Source organism: Anas platyrhynchos, chromosome 1 (genome assembly GCF_047663525.1).
Source record: "Anas platyrhynchos isolate ZD024472 breed Pekin duck chromosome 1, IASCAAS_PekinDuck_T2T, whole genome shotgun sequence".
NCBI classification, from domain to species: domain Eukaryota; kingdom Metazoa; phylum Chordata; class Aves; order Anseriformes; family Anatidae; genus Anas; species Anas platyrhynchos.
Window position 1 is genome coordinate 1,610,667 of NC_092587.1, and position 16,804 is coordinate 1,627,470.

Below are 16,804 nucleotides of genomic sequence, written 5' to 3' on the forward strand. Positions count from 1 at the left end.
TTGGTCAAAAAAAAAAAAAATCTGCACAGGAGGAGGTTTTAGCATGTGAGAGTAACGGAGCGCTGAGAGCTCGGCTGTTCCTCCTTGCTATCATTTGTGCAAATCCCAATTAATTCAATCAGCGATGCCGAAGCACAGGAAAAACCCCAACAGCTGTTTGATAAGGTGAACCCAATTAAGCCGGGAACCAAACGAGCCAGTTTTTGGGCAGGCACCGGGAAAAATCCGCATCTCCCCGGGGGGGCAGAGGCACGAGGAAGAGGCAGTTCTCCCCTAAACTCACGCCAAAAATCAGCAGCCTGCAGAGAAGTGACCATCCCAAATTCCCCTTCCCCTTTCTGTGTGCATGACGTAGGCTGGCAGAACAAAGCTCAACACGAAAAACATGGTACAAAAATATATTTTCATAACAAAACACACAGCACTTGGCTCCAGTGACAGGCCCATTATTCTCCCTCCTGCATGTACAAAGGTTTTTTTGGCATTTACAGGCACACCGGGCTCCGTTGGTCGCTGGGACAGAGAGGAGAACGAGGCGACATCCTTGCCTTAAACCCACAGAAACCATCAGCAATGAATTTTTATCCCTGTTTATAAAAATTACAGACTATGCACACTTCTGAAACCCTGCTTTGCCAGAGCCCCGAACAGATTCTTCCCCCTCCTTGTAAAAAAAAGATTTTTTTTTTCCAAATATTCCAAGTGCTCTTCTTTGAAACCAAGGCTTTTTTCCCCAAAAGGTCCATTCCAAAGCGGGGCCAGGTTTATACAGCCTGGTCTCACACTGAGATGTAGAAGCTGTGCGAGAGGCTGTATAGCCCCCAGGAGGAGGTTACTAAAAGAAAAGCTGATGAGAGGTTAAAAAAAATAAATTAAAAAATTAAAAAGCCAAGGCAGGGGAATGTCGTGGTTGTTCTCGAGATGCCCACAGTGTCACACAGCTCATGAGACAGTCACGTGTGCCTGGCATGCTTGTTTTGCTTATAAAAATAAAAATGTATTTTAAAAAACACCTTACATACTGAAAGCAGCAGGGTTTTCTCTTTCCTTTACATCTGCAACACGGAGACAGCTGGCAAGGTTACAACACCCAATCATAGCAGCAGTTGGGGATAAAAATTAATGTTTTTCTTACCGTCCTTAATAATATCAATGAAAACGGATCTGGCAGGGAATGGTACACACAACACAGACACCAAAGGGCCTTGCAAGATGGACTCGCTCAGGTGAAGGGCTGGAAAGGGAAAACCTGCCTGGAATTCGTATGTAGGAGCATTTCAACAGCAAGACATTTTAAAGAAAACGTTCACAAAACCCGCGGAGATTTACAAACGCTTCCCCTCTGCCCACAAAGCAGAGCTTAAATTATCTCGTTTCAGAGAATTCTGTGTTCAAGTAACGTAAGGATCCTGCTGGGTTTGTCTTGCCAGAGAAGCCAGGATCAGATCAGCGCTCTTCTGGCCTGGAATCCCGCCAGAGAAGTTGTTATTCTCCAAAAATCCACAGGACGTTGACTCCCGACAAGCCAAGATTTACACGCCTGCAGAAACAAAGTTATGACAACAAAACGCAAGTAAATAAAAGCGCCTGTTTAAACCAAACATTCGTTACAGGAAAAAAAAAAAAAAGCTTAATAAAGCTGCCACTTCCACAGCTCTGCCTTTCACCCCACTCCCAGGTGCTGCGCCCTGCCCCGCAGCGAGCAGAGCACTTCCAGAACAAAGAGCTCTGAGCAGAGGGCAAGTCAGGACGCTGCTTTTATTCCCCTCCTGGCTTTCAGTGTATGTTTCAAACAGGACTTGTTGTGCCAAAAACAAGAGGTTATGGCACGACTTTTTTTTTTTTTTGTCCCTGGTTTATAAACAGCAGAGCGCCTCAGGCCAGAAAGCAGAAGTCTGGCTGCTGGGCAAGGCCACAGCTCCCTGGCACGGATTCAACTCCATTTTCCTGCAGCACAAGACCAAGAAAAGCACAAACCCTTCCCCCCTGTGGTTCTCACACAAATAAACCATACCTAATTTTATTTAAAAGCTGGTATTTCGAGTGAGATGATTTTAATATCATTAATATCGTAGCAATTTCAGTTCGAAAGCACTTCAAACAGGACACCTGGCACGAGGACAGCGCTGGGTACTCACCCCAGCATCCCGGATTCTTTTGTCTTGATGATGTACAGAAACATCAGCATGGTGTGGAACATGTTGTTCCTGCCCTGGGTCCACAGAAAGAGAAAAGGGATGAGAAAGTAAGACACAGCGTGTGGTGTCAGGCTTTTGGCCTTAATACTTTGCTTCTTTCCACCAGGCAAATCTCAGAGAAAAAAATAAATTGTTTTTTGGCTGGAGCGTTATCCCCAAACACACATAAAGCAGAGATCCAGCTGCAGCCAGGGCTCAATATAAAATCAAAATTTGCAGGAGAATTTCACTGTTTTCATTTTGAAACTGAAAGCTTTCCCCCAGAATTCCTACAGGCAGTGATGATGATGCACTTCACAGATTACATGGCTTTTTTTTTTCCCTGATGATTTACTCTAAAATAAAAAAATAAAATAAAAAACAAGAAGAAGCTACTGCCTAGTTACTTATAAACCTTAAAATAACTATTACAGGTATTATTTAGTAACAGACTTAGTACTATGTAGCAGGCTAGGACCAAGTTAACGTTTGCTTTCTGCACTGAAAATGCAAACAGTGTGTGGCTAGTTCCTAAAAACATCTCAAAATAAAGGAAAAAAAGCCCATCTGCTGATCCTTTTCTGACAGCAGAGCACCACGACCACCGTACCTTGGGCAGGTTGTAGACGTGGCGCTGGTAGATCAGCTCGTAGTGGGGCGGGTTGATGCTGCTTTGGTAGATGCAAAACACGTTTTCATTTGAAGTGTCTGTGAATGAAAAAATTAAGAGAAAACGGGGATTTCAAGGGTGCTGTCATGGTCTGAGCAGCAAGTTTAGGGAGCGCTCTGCGAATGCCAGTACCTGGTTTATCTGGAGTCTGAATGAAGTGCTGGGAAGTGAAGGTTTTGCCATCGGGATATTTGGGGTGCGGGGGCAGCCTGGAGTCAAGGTAAGTGCAGAACACGTGCATAATGATCTGGGTAAACACAAACAGATTGCACTTAGTGTCCTGAAGGAGACAAAGTGCTACCATACCTCGCCTTTCTTTCCCTTATCTCAGGCACTTGATAGTGTTGCAACCAGAGACTAACTTAACCCCGCTGTTCAGGATCATTTTAGCACCATTCCAGTGGTCCAGGCCTGCTGCTGGGGCGAAGACAAGCTCATTTTTTTTCTAATAAATGAGACAGTGTCAGGCACGAGGTGATGAACTGATGCTGGACGTCAGGAGCTCAGCTCACACACATGTAACTTTATCCTGGTGTCTCGCAGAATTTGGCAAAGTCACGGATCTTATTAATATATTTGGGACACAAACTGCAAGCCATCTGCTTCAGAGATGGGTTTTCTCCTAGCTGCAAGGCTTTGGCTTAGAAGGGCAGATGCAATTAAGCTCCAGGTTTGCAAACACTACCCCTTATCCAGCAAATTTCGCCTTCTTCCTCAAAGCAGGCAAAACAAAAATAATTGGAGAAACCCGAGATGCCCACGAGCCTTACTAACGATGCCAAGATTTTGGAATAAAGTCCTAGGAAGAATATCTTAGTTCCCTACAGTGAGAACGCTGCACGTTCTGCATGTTTTAACCCAATTCTCAACGTTTTACGTGGGCAACGTGACCAAATTGCTCTATAATCTGATACTTTCTGTGTTATCTGTAGCATGACATTTTTTAGAGGCTTATTATACTGTCCAACACTACCTATCCTACCTGGTTTTGAGAAAAGATTGAATTTGAGGGTGTGATACTCTGCCTTGGGATCTTTAAACACTTCCAAGCTGTTCAGCTTGCTCTTAAGAGTTGCTCTGCAGCCAGTCACAATCAAATATTTAATCATCTTCACAATTAGAAAAGTAAATTCTATTTCAGGGCTGATTTTGTCCAAGTTTGGCTTCCAGGAGCTGAATTTCGTATCTTTGTCAGCAAGCTGTAAAGCTCTGACATTCAGATTTCCCATTTTATATTCTCCCAAGTAACTGAATATCCATACACAGTGGGGGAAAAAGAAAATCACTAACTCTACTTTCAAATACAGAGTTTAACTGAAGACTAAAAATGCAAGGCCTGTTTTCCACTTCCTGGATTGTTCTGTGGTTTTTATTATTTTTAATTAATTTCTCAGTTGATTTTTCAAATCATTGTTTAATGACTCAGGTGGTGTTATCCTGACCTTCCAGATTAATGGGATAAGCACCACTACAAGTCTGAAGTAAAATATGCAGCATCTTCAAATTTCTCCAAGAACACTGAATCAAAGAGCAGACGTGCCACCCAATCTCCATTTTTCCCTCTCCATTGCAGTAAATAAAGCGAGAACAAGGTGAAAGCTTCCCCTTGCATTAGAAATTACTAGATTTAGTTAAGGCACAAAGTTTGCTTTTTGTTTTCATGTACAGAAGAGAACTGCCCCAGCAAGACCCCGATCCTCACACTGCTCCCCAGAGTTATCTCAGGCTCTTTCAGACGAGTTTAAGTAAGAGGCTGGCCTAAGACTAAGATACTCAATTGCATTTTTGTAACAAACACAATGTCTAATCCCGTTTGTATCATTCCCCATTTAATCTCACTGACTACAATGGGATTATCTGTGCAGGGAGGCAAACACGATTTTTACCGAGTTCCTCAAAAGACTTACTGGCCACCACCTCCAAAACTGATGCTGACAGCAAGCCACTTTAAGCAGTTTTTAAGTCTTCAAAAACTTACAGCAGAGTCGGTGGGCAGGTCAGTGTCCCACTTACGGCCTTTGAAATCCCCTCCTCTGTTCCATCGGAAGGAGCTCATGCATCCGCCCTGAGAAAGCTCTGAAAGCAACAGGATTTATTCAGTTACTGGGGGTAGAAAGTGTATGAGAACAATATTCTGTGCTAGTTTCAGGGACTTCAAGCATATTTGCAGCATACAAAATAGGAAAAAAAAAACAACTAATGAAATGCTTGTAAAGATATAAATGTAGGGGGAGCAAATTTACAATTTTTTGTAATTAATGAAAGGATTAAATCCAGCACTTCAGAACCACAGTACGCAGGAGGAACACAAGACCAAGCTTTCAAAAACATTACAAGCAGCTACATCCAAGTCTTGCATCGTGATATTGCTATAAAAATAGAAGGTTGTGAAGACGTCTCTCCCACTTCAAAGCAGCTCTCATCCCCGCGGCGCTTCGGCTGAGATGTTCAGCCATCAGCATCCCACACCAGCAGCTCCTGGCTGCAGTAAATGAAGTTTTTTTACCCTTAGCACGGCGACACCACGCACCTTTGATCCTTTCCACCAGGTATTCCTGGTTGGGTGTGAGATCCAGGTACTGCACGATAGCGTTCAGGGTTGGAATGAGCGGAGCTTTGACGAGCGCTGCCTGCTTCAGGCTGCTGATGCTGGCTTCTGCAACACAAAAAGAGCCAGCACACATCAGCAGCCCCCTTTACAGGCCTCGACACAAAGAACTCTCCTTTCTGGCCCACTGTTAAGCCCTAGAAATGCTTAAGGTGTGACACAGCACCCTAAACACTCCATTCAAGGGCAGTCAAGTAGTGGAATTCAGAATTGTTCAGAATTGAAATGTTCAGAATCAAATGAAAAGGAGCTCTAGCTTATCAGATTTTTACCCAAGCAGTTCTTTCAGAAAGCAGCTCATTTTAAGGAAGACTTTGCAAAAAGCACGTAGTACTGGAAACAGTTTACAGCACGTCTATCCTCGAAATGTTTTCTGACAGTTTAATGCACAATAATGGATGATAATTCGATCCTGTAATTCCTGAGGAGTGAGTTTGGGGAAAAAAAGGGTTTATGAATTTTATATGAGACAAAAATCACCAAGCCTTCATCAGTACTATGAAGTCCTATGAAGAACCTTTCCAGCTTGATGAAATTAATGATGTGAAACAAAGCCCACACCAACACACAATGGAAATGGAACAATAAACTCCAGCAGACTGAATTTAAATGGCTCCCATTTGATGTCCCAGCTAAGGAGCATCCCCTCCAGGAATCCCAAAGCTCCTGCTGCATCCTACCTCCGATCTGCAGCTCCGGACACCCCATTCTTCTCAGCTGAGTGCTCACAGACTCGATCTCTTGGACAAGCGGCACGAGAATTGTTTCATTTATCCACTAGGAAAGAAAAATGAAAAGTCAAAAGCTCAAAAACAAGAATACGTAAAAAAACACCCTCAGCTTACCCCCTAATCCTTGTTACAATCACACAAATGGTTACCAACAGGAACACTGAAGCCAACGAAGGAGCACAGCAAGTAAATCAGAATGCCAACTTATGCTGAACTTCAAGGACTGGCTTCAAGGCCTTCTGAAAGGCCAGAAAAATCAGTGTAAAGGAGTTAGGAAAACAAATCTCTACCAAGTCCTAGATAAAGCTTTTCTGAACAATGAGGGAAGGGGTATTACGGAGCGCAGCCCTTCATCCATAAAGATAATTTGTACTGAGATGGGTCGGCTCCCTCCCAGGTTGGTTTCAGGAAAACAAGGAGCTGATAAGCACCCCACGTGGTGTTTGTACGTGATGGGATTTGGGAAGTGAAGCAAACTGGCCCTGCTTTTGTGAAAAGATGCTCAGGAATCTAGTAAGGATCTCACACAAGTCTATTTTCCACCCATCTCGCTACTATTTTTTTTTTAAACAAGCAAAACCACATATTTGATAGATATTAATGACTATAGGAGGATTCCAGGTTCAATTTATTAATTACATGGCCATCATGTGCAATTAAATCTCTGCTATAGCAGGTCCTAGTGATGAGATCAAGATTTTTAGCTTTTATTTTTATTACATTGCTCAGGATTGTCAGAAAAAGTCAACTTTTGGGTTGGAATTTTCCACGCTTTGAGCCCAGAAGAACATGTTTGAAGCGCTGCAGAAACATTAACTCAGCCCTCTGAGTTACTGAAAGGAAAAACAAACCTTGTCCTATCTAAGATGCTTTTGCTCGTCATTCAAAGGAGGCTGAACTTTACAACTGCATGATTTTCAGGACACAAAGCACCTGGGGCAGGTCGCAAACACAGCTCAGTCCTCCCCTCTTACAACCACGCTGTCTTTATCTCCTTGCACAAGCCCACCCCAGCCCCCAAACAGAGGGTGGGATTCCTCCCGCCACCTTGGGCACACAGGGGAGGTGGAGGCGCTTTTCTACTCCTCTCTGCTTGTTTCTAAAAGCCTCACAGTCCTCACGGACAGGACTTACATTTCTAAACTTAGCGGTCCAAGAATCCATGTGATCCAGCAGCTGTCGATTCATTGTCACCCGGGCCCAAACCTATTGAAAAAGAATTATTATATGGTAAAAACAAAGTAGTTTCTAGGGACTAAAATAATTTCTGATACTAACTACACCACATGATTCAAATCAGGTGTTCCCAAATTCATATACGACTGCTGGCTGTATCATGAATTCTACAGCAGCTTCAATACCACACTCCTGCTCTTTATTCGTGGAACAAAAGCCTTGCAGAAGTCCAAAATCATTTTTAAGCTCTCAGTTCTGCAAAGATAACATTGGTCTAAACTGTAAGATAGATATGAAAGGCATTTGAATTAGGAAGCCTAATTAGGTTTACGTAAAAAAAATAAAAAATGATCAAATTTAATTGAAGACAAGTATTATTTCTTCAAATCAGACTTCTCTGAGACCCTAGCGTGAAGGAGAATGGTTTTTTATCCTTCACATATACAGAAGGCACACAAATATACAGACTTCCAGTCAATTTTTACATCACAAATACATTTTATCCAGAGCACTCCTTGCTTTCCAAGGGAGAAATCATTTTTCAATGACCACTTGGAATTTGAAATGTCCCTTTATGGTGACATGGAACTTACAAATTGTATGACACTGGGTTAAGTGCTACAGGATTTCTCCCTCTCCAACTTTTCTGATACAGCTCAAATCCAAACCGCTGGATGAAGCTGTTTATTTTAGACCTGTTTCTTTCTCTCGGGTACCTTGCTGCTGAATTTACCTCTTCTGCAGCCTGTTTCGAGCTCAGATCAGCCTCATCTTTGTGTGCTGATGGAGCCTGGGACCTGCAGGCCAGCTGATACTGGAACTTCCTCAGAATCTGCGCATAGTCTCCCATGGAGCGGCTGTAGTTCCAAAAAGTTGGGCTGCTGGAAGGCGAGCTGGAATCTGAACTTCCTGAAACGAACCATGCACGTACAATTATGGCCAAGTAACTCTGGAAGCAACAGCACAGGCACTAGGTCAGTGCAGCAAGGCTTTGATTAGAGACAGACTTGAATTATCCTTAACACACACTGAAACCAGTTTGACTAAACACCGATTTCATTCTTTATCACGATAAGTTTTGTCCCTATCCAGGACAAGAACTGCCTGCAGGTGATTCACTCTTTATCTGGAATTCCTTCTCCCCAAGATATACCTCTCATTAAAGCATTTTGTCATGGTCCACACACAGCCAACACGCTTGGACATAATCCATCAGCACACACTTCAACGAAGCCCACTCCTCGGCTCAGCAGCCCTTATCCCATACAAAGGATTTTAGATCCCATACAACGCGATAAAAGGAGTTTAGAGGAAAGTTTCTGAAGCTCCTAAACCATAGGGATGTGTAGAAATTAAGGCATTCTACCTCATATCTTAATTATTCAGTAGAAGACAAAACTTTTCAACCTTTACCAGGTTCACAGGTGAAACTTCACATGTTGGGTTTAATTTTTAGTGCTTTCTGCTGGAACCCTTTGCAAATTTCTTTATCTGCAAAAGCACCTCTTGCATCCCAGCGACCCCTCCTCACCGCCAAGCTTTTCAGATCAACTAATTCTGCTTATTTACCCAGTTGAACTCGGTGCTGTTTCTCTTCTTCACTTCGAAGGAAGGTGTCCAGCGACTTGAGGTCTGTCATGTAGTCTTCTTTGCCAGTAGGAGAATTATACAGAATGGGCGAGGAGCGGTACCGAGACCTCAGCCCTCCGCTTTCCATCGGTCCAATACTCGCGGGGTATGGAGAGCCACTAGGAGATGGGCTGAAACTGGAAACCTTTGGCAAAGAAAAGCAGACAGTTGTGTCTGTAAGACACAGAATTCCACTTTGATTCACAAACTACATTAATATTAAAGATTCTTGGTCAGTTATGTTGTGTTTTTTTTTAGCTGATTTTGTCCAGTTTTGTTTTTTTTTTTTAGCTGCTTTGTATTTACATTTCAGTTTCTTATTTTTGCTTCGTCCTGAAACAAACCAGCTACCCTAAAATAAAGTGAAACCGGGGAAAGAGGACACAAATCCTGATACGACAATTTTACATCCCCTTTACAAACGGAGCAAACACACGTATGCACAACTCTGCTACCTGCTCTTCACCTCCCACGGCACAACACGAGGACACGATGAGCAAATCCAGCCTTTGCCTTGCTCCTTACCTTGCTGTAGCTGCTGCTTGGCGAATAGGTGATGTTACTGCTGTAGGAAGCGCTGTTGTTGGACAGAGCCTGCAGCTGAGGGCTGTACCCTGCCATACAACCCGTAGCAAACTTCGGGCTGGCACTTGGGGAGCGGGACGGGCTGTAACTCAGCACGCTCTGCCCCTGGATCGGAGGAGAAGGCGTTGAAGAAGGGACTTTTTTTGCCGCCAGCTCACGGGGTGGAGTTGTCTGTACCACTGCAAAAGGAAAAACAGGATTACCGGTGTGAACGCAGCAGCCCCAAACTTTCCTCCTCCCTGTAAAAGCACACACACAATGCTATTGTAAGGCAATTTTATAAAGATGCTAGAAACTTGCTGTGATGTTCACCAGCTTTCTGACTGACTGCTCTCTAGGCTGTCATTTTGCAGACTTCACGCCAACACCCCTGTCCCTCTACTCTGGTTCATGTCATATTACTAGGATATTGACATTAAATATAAACCTGCACTCTCCGTCTTGCTCCCAGGCCCATGTACAGGTTACAAATTCCTTGTCCAGCCTCAAAATACTTGACTTTTTTTTTTTTGCAGTCCTTCAGCAGCCTGCTATCCTGCACTTTATTACCTGTTTTTCCGCTCCAGTTCTCACAAACACTCGAATTACCACCTGATCTTCTGAGTTTGAATAAGCTGCATATAATTCAGCTTCCTGCTCGTGTCAGATGGGGTAGTTCAGAACCCTTCACTACAGAATTGGGCACTAAAAAAAAGGCAGCCAGAGACACTCATCACACCCACCTGCATTCTGCAGCCCCAGCAGGGTCTGCTGTCCAGGGCTCATCACCAAGCTCGTTGGTGCCACCGTGTACTTGAAGTACCTCCAGAAATCAAATAAGGCGTTCAGGCTGAACAGAGAGGCAAGTGCAAGTTCTAGAAAATAAAAAACAACAGAGAAGCTTTTATGATACTGGGTAGTTTGTGCACAGGGAATTATACAAGTATATGCCCTGGAAAAAAAAAAAACAAAAAACACAGAAATATGCTCGTTAAAAACATGTCATTATCAGTGCTTTCCCAGCTTGGGCAAGGATGTAAGATTTCTTCACCTTCTTACACAAGAAATACAGATTTCTCTTCCTATAGTGACATTAATTTATATTGCTAAAGATTTTTTTAAATGGAAGATTATTTCCCCAAAGGACATAAACTACTGCAACAGTTTCACGCTTTCTCAAATATCTTCTGACAAATCACCTGTCACTCATCTCGTGATTTTTCTCTCCCTCTTGCTCTTTTTCATCCTCTGGTTGTATTTGATACATCTAGCTTAGATTCTACTCACTTGAAACAAACTTTAACTTTTTTAAAAAAAAACTTTTTATTTTTTTTTTTAATAAAAATTGTAATAAATTAAAAACTTTTTTTTTTTAAATTATTGGGAAACACCACGTATACCCACAAGGTAACACAGCAGTAAAATCTGCAGGGTTATCCAAGGCCTTTAACATTAGACATGTTAATCAGACTTAAGGGAACAAATGAGCTTTTTGTCCCGTTTCAAGATGTAACTAAGAAAACTGTTACCACTCTTTACTTGTCACTAAAAAAATGACAGAATGCCAAAAGTTTCATGGAAGAAAAACGTTTGAGTTCAAAGAAAAGAGAAAGAAAAGAAGAGAGAGAGAGGAAAGAAGAGAAAGAAAAAAAAATGCGAGTTTAAAAATAACATCTCTGTCAAGAAAACTGACAGTAGAGAAGGGAAAAAAGACGAAAAGGGAAAAAAGACGAAAAGGGAAAAAAGACGAAAAGGGAAAAAAGACGAAAAGGGAAAAAAGACGAAAAGGGAAAAAAGACGAAAAGGGAAAAAAGACGAAAAGGGAAAAAAGACGAAAAGGGAAAAAAGACGAAAAGGGAAAAAAGACGAAAAGGGAAAAAAGACGAAAAGGGAAAAAAGACGAAAAGGGAAAAAAGAGAACCCTGAAAATTAATTTAAATGCTGCAGCAACTCACCAATATACCAGAGTGGCCAGTAGGTGATGTTGTAATAGGAGCTTATGAGTTTTCCAGTCCTGAAAAGAAAACCAATTAAGTTACTTTTTAGCAGCAGTTGGGTCCGAGGAAATATTTAGGGAAGGACAAAGCAGGATGCTTTGGTGGTTTGTAGCAGATATACCACTCAACACACATCTCAGTGTATATCATTCCTGCAACAGACACGTTAAGGAGTCCCCAGGCCAAAACCACTTTCCGGGCCTCAGTTTCCTTCCTCATCTTGATGGTCCTGTCAATGAGGGAAGCTGCTGGACTCTGTTCCGCCGTCATTATCTGGAAAACAGAGAAATGATAGAATTTGTCAGTTTTTATACAGTTAGATCTTTAGTCAGGATAGAATTAAAGAAAAACGAGTAACTCGAGACAAACTATGTCACTTGGCTTCACCTTTAGACCTTGAGTCGTTTAATGAATACAAAAAAGGGCTCAAATTCTGTATTTTCTGTATTTTTTATGTTTTATGGCCGTTCTTCATTAAACAGCAACACGAACGATTTGGGTTTGGGGACAAATATTTCAACTGAAAGGTGCTTCCTGCCAAAAATCACGTTCCTGCTGCTTACTGGTAGGGCTCAGAGGCGAGGCAGGACCACGACTACTGGAAGAATTATACAAGAACACGGAATATATAATAAAAAAATAAATATATAATAAAAAATATAATATATATAAATATAATGAAATTATCCAAGTTGTCTGGGATAGTTTGGGGAAGTTTTTTTATGTGGTTTGAGCCCTGAGGCTTCTCTCCCTGCCCTGAAAACAGCAGCAGCCGTAAACCTTTTTATAAACCTTTTTTTATAAAGTTATTTTCCGTTTCACTTCCCAGCATCTCCCCCCCGACCTACACCCTCCCCCAGCTCCCCCAAAAAGGAGACACCCCCAAAAAAAGCAGAATCCCCCCCCAAAATACCCCCCCAAACAGACACTCCCTCAAAAGAAGACCCCCCCAAAAGCCAAACCCCTCTCAGAAATCAGAAGCCCCACAAAAAAAAGAAGCCCCCCCCAAAAGCAAACCACCCCAAATAAAGCAGATCTCTAAAAAAGGAGCCCCCTCAAATTAGCAGAATCCCCCCAAAAAAAAGTAGGAGCCCCCTAAAAGGGCAGAACCTTGTCCAAAAATAGCAGGCCTCCCCCAAAAAGCTGAAAATCCCCCCCAAAAAAACAGAATACCCCCAAAAGCAGACCCCCACCTCAAAAAGCAGACCTCCCCCATAAAAGCAACCCCCTAAAAAATAGCAGAGCCCCCAAAAAGGAGACCCCCCAGAAAAAGGAGAAATCCCCCCAAAAAAGGAGAAACTCCCCCAAAAAAGGAGAGCCCATAAAAAAGTAGATCGACCCAAAAAAAGCAACCCCCAAAAACCAGAGCAGATCCCCCAAAAAGGAGACCTCACCCAAAAGAGCAGAACCCCTCAAAAAAGCAGAAATCCCCCCCAAAAAGCAGAAAATCCCCCCAAAAAAGCAAAAATTCTCCCAAAAATGCAGAAATCCCCCCAAAAAGCAGAACCCCCTCCCAAAAAAACCGACACCACCACCCCCAAAAGAAACCCAGACCCCTCTAAAAAAAACAGACCTCTCCTAAAAGCAGAAATCCCCAAAGAGCAGAAATCCTCAAAAAAGCGGGAATCCCCCCCAAAAAGCAGTGCCCCCCCCCCCAGCCCCGCTCCCAGCCCGCACCGCCACAACCGCCTCCTCTGCGCATGCGTTAAGGCGCCGCGCGCGCAGCGATGACGTCAGCGGCGCGTTGCCATGGCGACGGCCCCGCCGCGCCGTTAAGCGGGCGGGAGGGGGGGCGCGTGAGGGGGGTGGCCATGTTGGCGCCTCTGAGGTGCGAGGCGTGAAAAGTGTGAAAAATAGAGTGTAAAACACAAATTATGCAACGTAGAAAGCTGGAATTGCTAAATTGTAATGGAATCACGTAATAAGACTCAGCTTTAGTCACAAAATCGAGGCTGAAGAAGGAACGCGGTGCCCAAAGTCGAACTTGAAGGGTTAAATGAGCAGAATTTGTAAAAAAAGCAAAACTGCTGAAGTGGTAAACAATGACAGAATACACACAAAAACGGAAAGGAGAAAGTACAAGGTGTAGAAGATTACAAACCTGCATCAGAAATCCCCCCAAGGGTGACCACCAGAGGGTACTGTGCATGCGAAAGTAGGCAGGATAATAGAATTAATTGTAAGAAATAATTAACATAAATCCTGCCCTTTATTGGAAATTACATGAATTAATTTAATAATAATAATAATAATTAACTAATGATACATTACATGTATCACTGTACCATAAATAAGTACTCATTGTCTTACTTAGGTGTACGTGTTCAGTGGAATTATCCCCCACATACCCAGAGCTGTTAATAAAGAATTATCTGCTCACTATTTCTCCAAAATGAGTCTTGGGAAGTTACATCGCTTTTTGTATTTCTGTGTGTGTGTGTGTGCACGCACGAAGGAGGTGTGAAAATGTCTGTGGGTGTGGGCGAGGTGTGAAAATGGGTGGGTGGGTGGGTGGGTGTGTGAGGTGTGAAAATTGGGTGTACGTGTGAGAGAAATTGCCTTGGGGTGTGTGGATTTGTGTGAATTTGCTGCCTCCGTGTGCTGCTCCAGTAGTGTAGCATCACACATCACCATGAGATTTGTATAGCCCGACCAGTCGGTGACACACGGATGTATATCTGACCTCACGCTGCAATAAAAACTTAAAGAGACTGGCTATTTGTGCACCGTGCAGGCATAACTTCATATTTCTCACCTGAAGTGCTGTAAGTGAAGAGGGCTGGGTGAATTTTGTGGTGAATTGATGCATCTAGAAGGTATTACCTGAGGTATCCCCCCCCCAGTTTGACAGGATGGCTTTGGGTGGCATGCTCGACTCATAGGACTGGATGGAAAATCACACAGCATCGTCATGGTGTTGAGAAGGCTCTGAGGAGACCTTACAACAGTTTTCCTGTACCTAAAGGGGGCTGTAGAAAAGCTAGGAAGAGATTCCTTATCAAGGGGTGTAGGGATAGGACAAGGAGTAATGGCTTTAAACTTAAAAAGAGGAGATTTAGATTAGATATAAAGAATGAATTCTTTACTTCGAGGGTAGTGAGGCACTGAAAAAGGTTGCCCAGGGAAATTGTGGCTGCCCCATCCCTGGCAGTGCCCAAGGCCAGGCTGGATGGGGCTGGGGGCAGCCTGGGCTGGTGGGAGGTGTTGTGCCCAAACAGGTTGAGAGTTGGTTTTGTAGAGCCATGCCAACAGACAAGCTCAGCAGGTCTGAAAGCTCTCTTGCTCTTTGACTCATTTCCTAAGCAAGAAGATGAAAGCCTGAAAGGCATAAAGTGGAGATAATATTGAGGGGTTGTTAAAAGTCGAATTTAGCCTTCCGATATCAAACAGATGCTTGATATTCCCTTGTTCTGTTCCCTCGGAGAAGGGACAATGCTGGGTCCCACATCCAGCAATGAGGCTCCATGGCAAACCCTTTTCCCTGTCTTTTGTGGTACTGGCAAAATGACTTCTTGCTGTCTCGCACCAGTCAGAAACCAGATGAGAGGAAATATGATGAAGATGAAGAAGGCTTTGGGGGGATTTTAGGGAACATACTGCCTTGGTGCTGCACTGGCATTTTGATGACCTGTCTTGTCTGCTCTGCTTATGCTGGAGTAAGATATTTAGTTTTGTATTTTGTGCTGACATCTGCTGGTTCTTAGCAGAAGGTTATTGTGGGTCTAGAACAACACTTCCCTGCTTAAAAGGCTTGCACAGCCTCAGAAGTTGTTATTATTATTTATAACTATCTCACTCAGGGGATGATGTCACGGTTAGAACTGGTCTTTAATCTGCAGGTACAGGTAGCTGATTGTATCTCTCCCAGTACCCTTCCCATCCTCTTGTTATTACTAGTTACAATTCATACGTGTGCTTGGTGTCCTAAAATGCAAAGCCACAACAGGATCCGATGCAGTATGTGGTGCTATGTGACTCAGACACACGAAATCTGGGAACCCTGCAAAGTTGAAGGCCTTGATTTCCTGATTTGAAGAAATTTAAGCTGAAAATAAGTAGCTTCACTGCAATCAGTGTTGCTACATTGGCGTATAGCTGCAAATTTTCCAGAGAGATCAAAATGAATGTTCTAGTCCTAAAATGATGCCAGTGATGTCTACAAATGGTGAACCACATACTTAAATCCTGACTCATTCCTTATCCAGGGCATTGCTAAGGTGCCTTATGGATTAGGAATGCCTAAATAATCTACTTAACAGAAATAATAGTTCTCCTAGCAGTAATCCCTAGTGAATTGCATTATAGCCAATTGCATGGGATTAACTTTGACCATCCAGGAGCTGAGTTGCAGATGGAGCCCTCTGCCGCGCTGCTGTTGCAGGTCGAACTTGAGGTGGTGAAAAAAATAAAGATGTTTATATGTAACGTGTGCTTTGGATTTCCAAGGACTGCGGTCTTATCGGGAGACTCAGCAGAAAGGACAAGGACATGAGGGCTCCCCTCCTGGCAGCATTTTCCTCTGGCCCATGCTGAGGCACAGCAGCAGGGCAGCAGGGCAGGATCTGGCACCACTCCCTGTGCTGTAGCTGTGCAAACACCACTTGGTCTCACGTCCCAGGGCCATCACAACTGCCATTCTCACAAGCTTGCACACGCTGTGAGAATTAGCATTATGTATGAGCATTATGAGGATCTGGATAGGCTGCACTGATGGGCTGAGGTCAACTGTATGAAGTTCAACAAGGCCAAGTGCCGGGTCCTGCACCTGGGGCACAACAACCCCAAGCAGAACTACAGGCTGGGAGATGAGTGGTTGGAGAGCTGCCAGGCAGAGAAGGACCTGGGAGTGATGGTGGACAGTCGGCTGAATATGAGCCAGCAGTGTGCTCAGGTGGCCAAGAAGGCCAACGGCATCCTGGCTTGTATCAGAAACACTGTGACCAGCAGGGCTAGGGAGGTGATCGTCCCCCTGTACTCGGCTCTGGTGAGGCCGCACCTCGAGTACTGTGTTCAGTTTTGGGCCCCTCGCTACAAGAAGGACATTGAGGTGCTTGAGCGGGTCCAAAGAAGGGCGACGAAGCTGGTGAGGGGCCTGGAGAGCAAGTCCTATGAGGAGCGGCTGAAGGAGCTGGGCTTGTTCAGCCTAGAGAAGAGGAGGCTCAGGGGTGACCTTATTGCTCTGTATAAGTACATTAAAGGAGGCTGTAGAGAGGTGGGGGTTGGCCTGTTCTCCCATGTGCCTGGTGACAGGA

At 43.7% G+C, this 16,804-nt stretch overlaps 1 protein-coding gene across 3 annotated transcripts; it reads right to left on the bottom strand.

Annotated features, from left to right (window-relative positions):
• Positions 1 to 384: 384 nt before the first annotated feature.
• Positions 385 to 13,297, bottom strand: TMEM209 (transmembrane protein 209). Of its 3 annotated transcripts, none has more exons than XM_072038977.1 (15): positions 13,230 to 13,297; positions 11,686 to 11,825; positions 11,511 to 11,569; positions 10,299 to 10,430; positions 9,517 to 9,755; positions 8,932 to 9,136; positions 8,096 to 8,271; positions 7,321 to 7,392; positions 6,136 to 6,232; positions 5,378 to 5,503; positions 4,826 to 4,923; positions 2,980 to 3,094; positions 2,788 to 2,885; positions 2,139 to 2,212; positions 385 to 1,540 (listed from the first exon to the last, which is right to left on the bottom strand). In XM_072038977.1, exons 2-15 carry the CDS (start codon positions 11,820 to 11,822, stop codon positions 1,486 to 1,488), a joined length of 1,683 nt encoding a protein of 560 aa, XP_071895078.1. In that variant the 5' UTR covers positions 11,823 to 11,825; positions 13,230 to 13,297; the 3' UTR covers positions 385 to 1,485. The 3 variants fall into 3 exon arrangements, with proteins under 3 accessions (XP_071895078.1, XP_038026662.2, XP_027317387.3); XM_038170734.2 differs by having other exon boundaries at positions 13,126 to 13,243; XM_027461586.3 differs by having other exon boundaries at positions 11,674 to 11,825; positions 13,126 to 13,243.
• Positions 13,298 to 16,804: the final 3,507 nt, after the last annotated feature.

Bases quoted from the DNA above. Each gene is read 5' to 3' on its own strand.
- TMEM209 (XM_027461586.3), bottom strand. From the start codon at position 11,822: ATGACGGCGGAACAGAGTCCAGCAGCTTCCCTCATTGACAGGACCATC. The intron at 9,137-9,516 runs GTAAGGAGCAAG...TCTTTGCCAAAG, and splicing joins CAAGCAGCAGCTACAGCAAG to GTTTCCAGTTTCAGCCCATC. The intron at 7,393-8,095 runs GTAAATTCAGCA...CTTTTTCAATAG, and splicing joins CGAAACAGGCTGCAGAAGAG to GTTTGGGCCCGGGTGACAAT.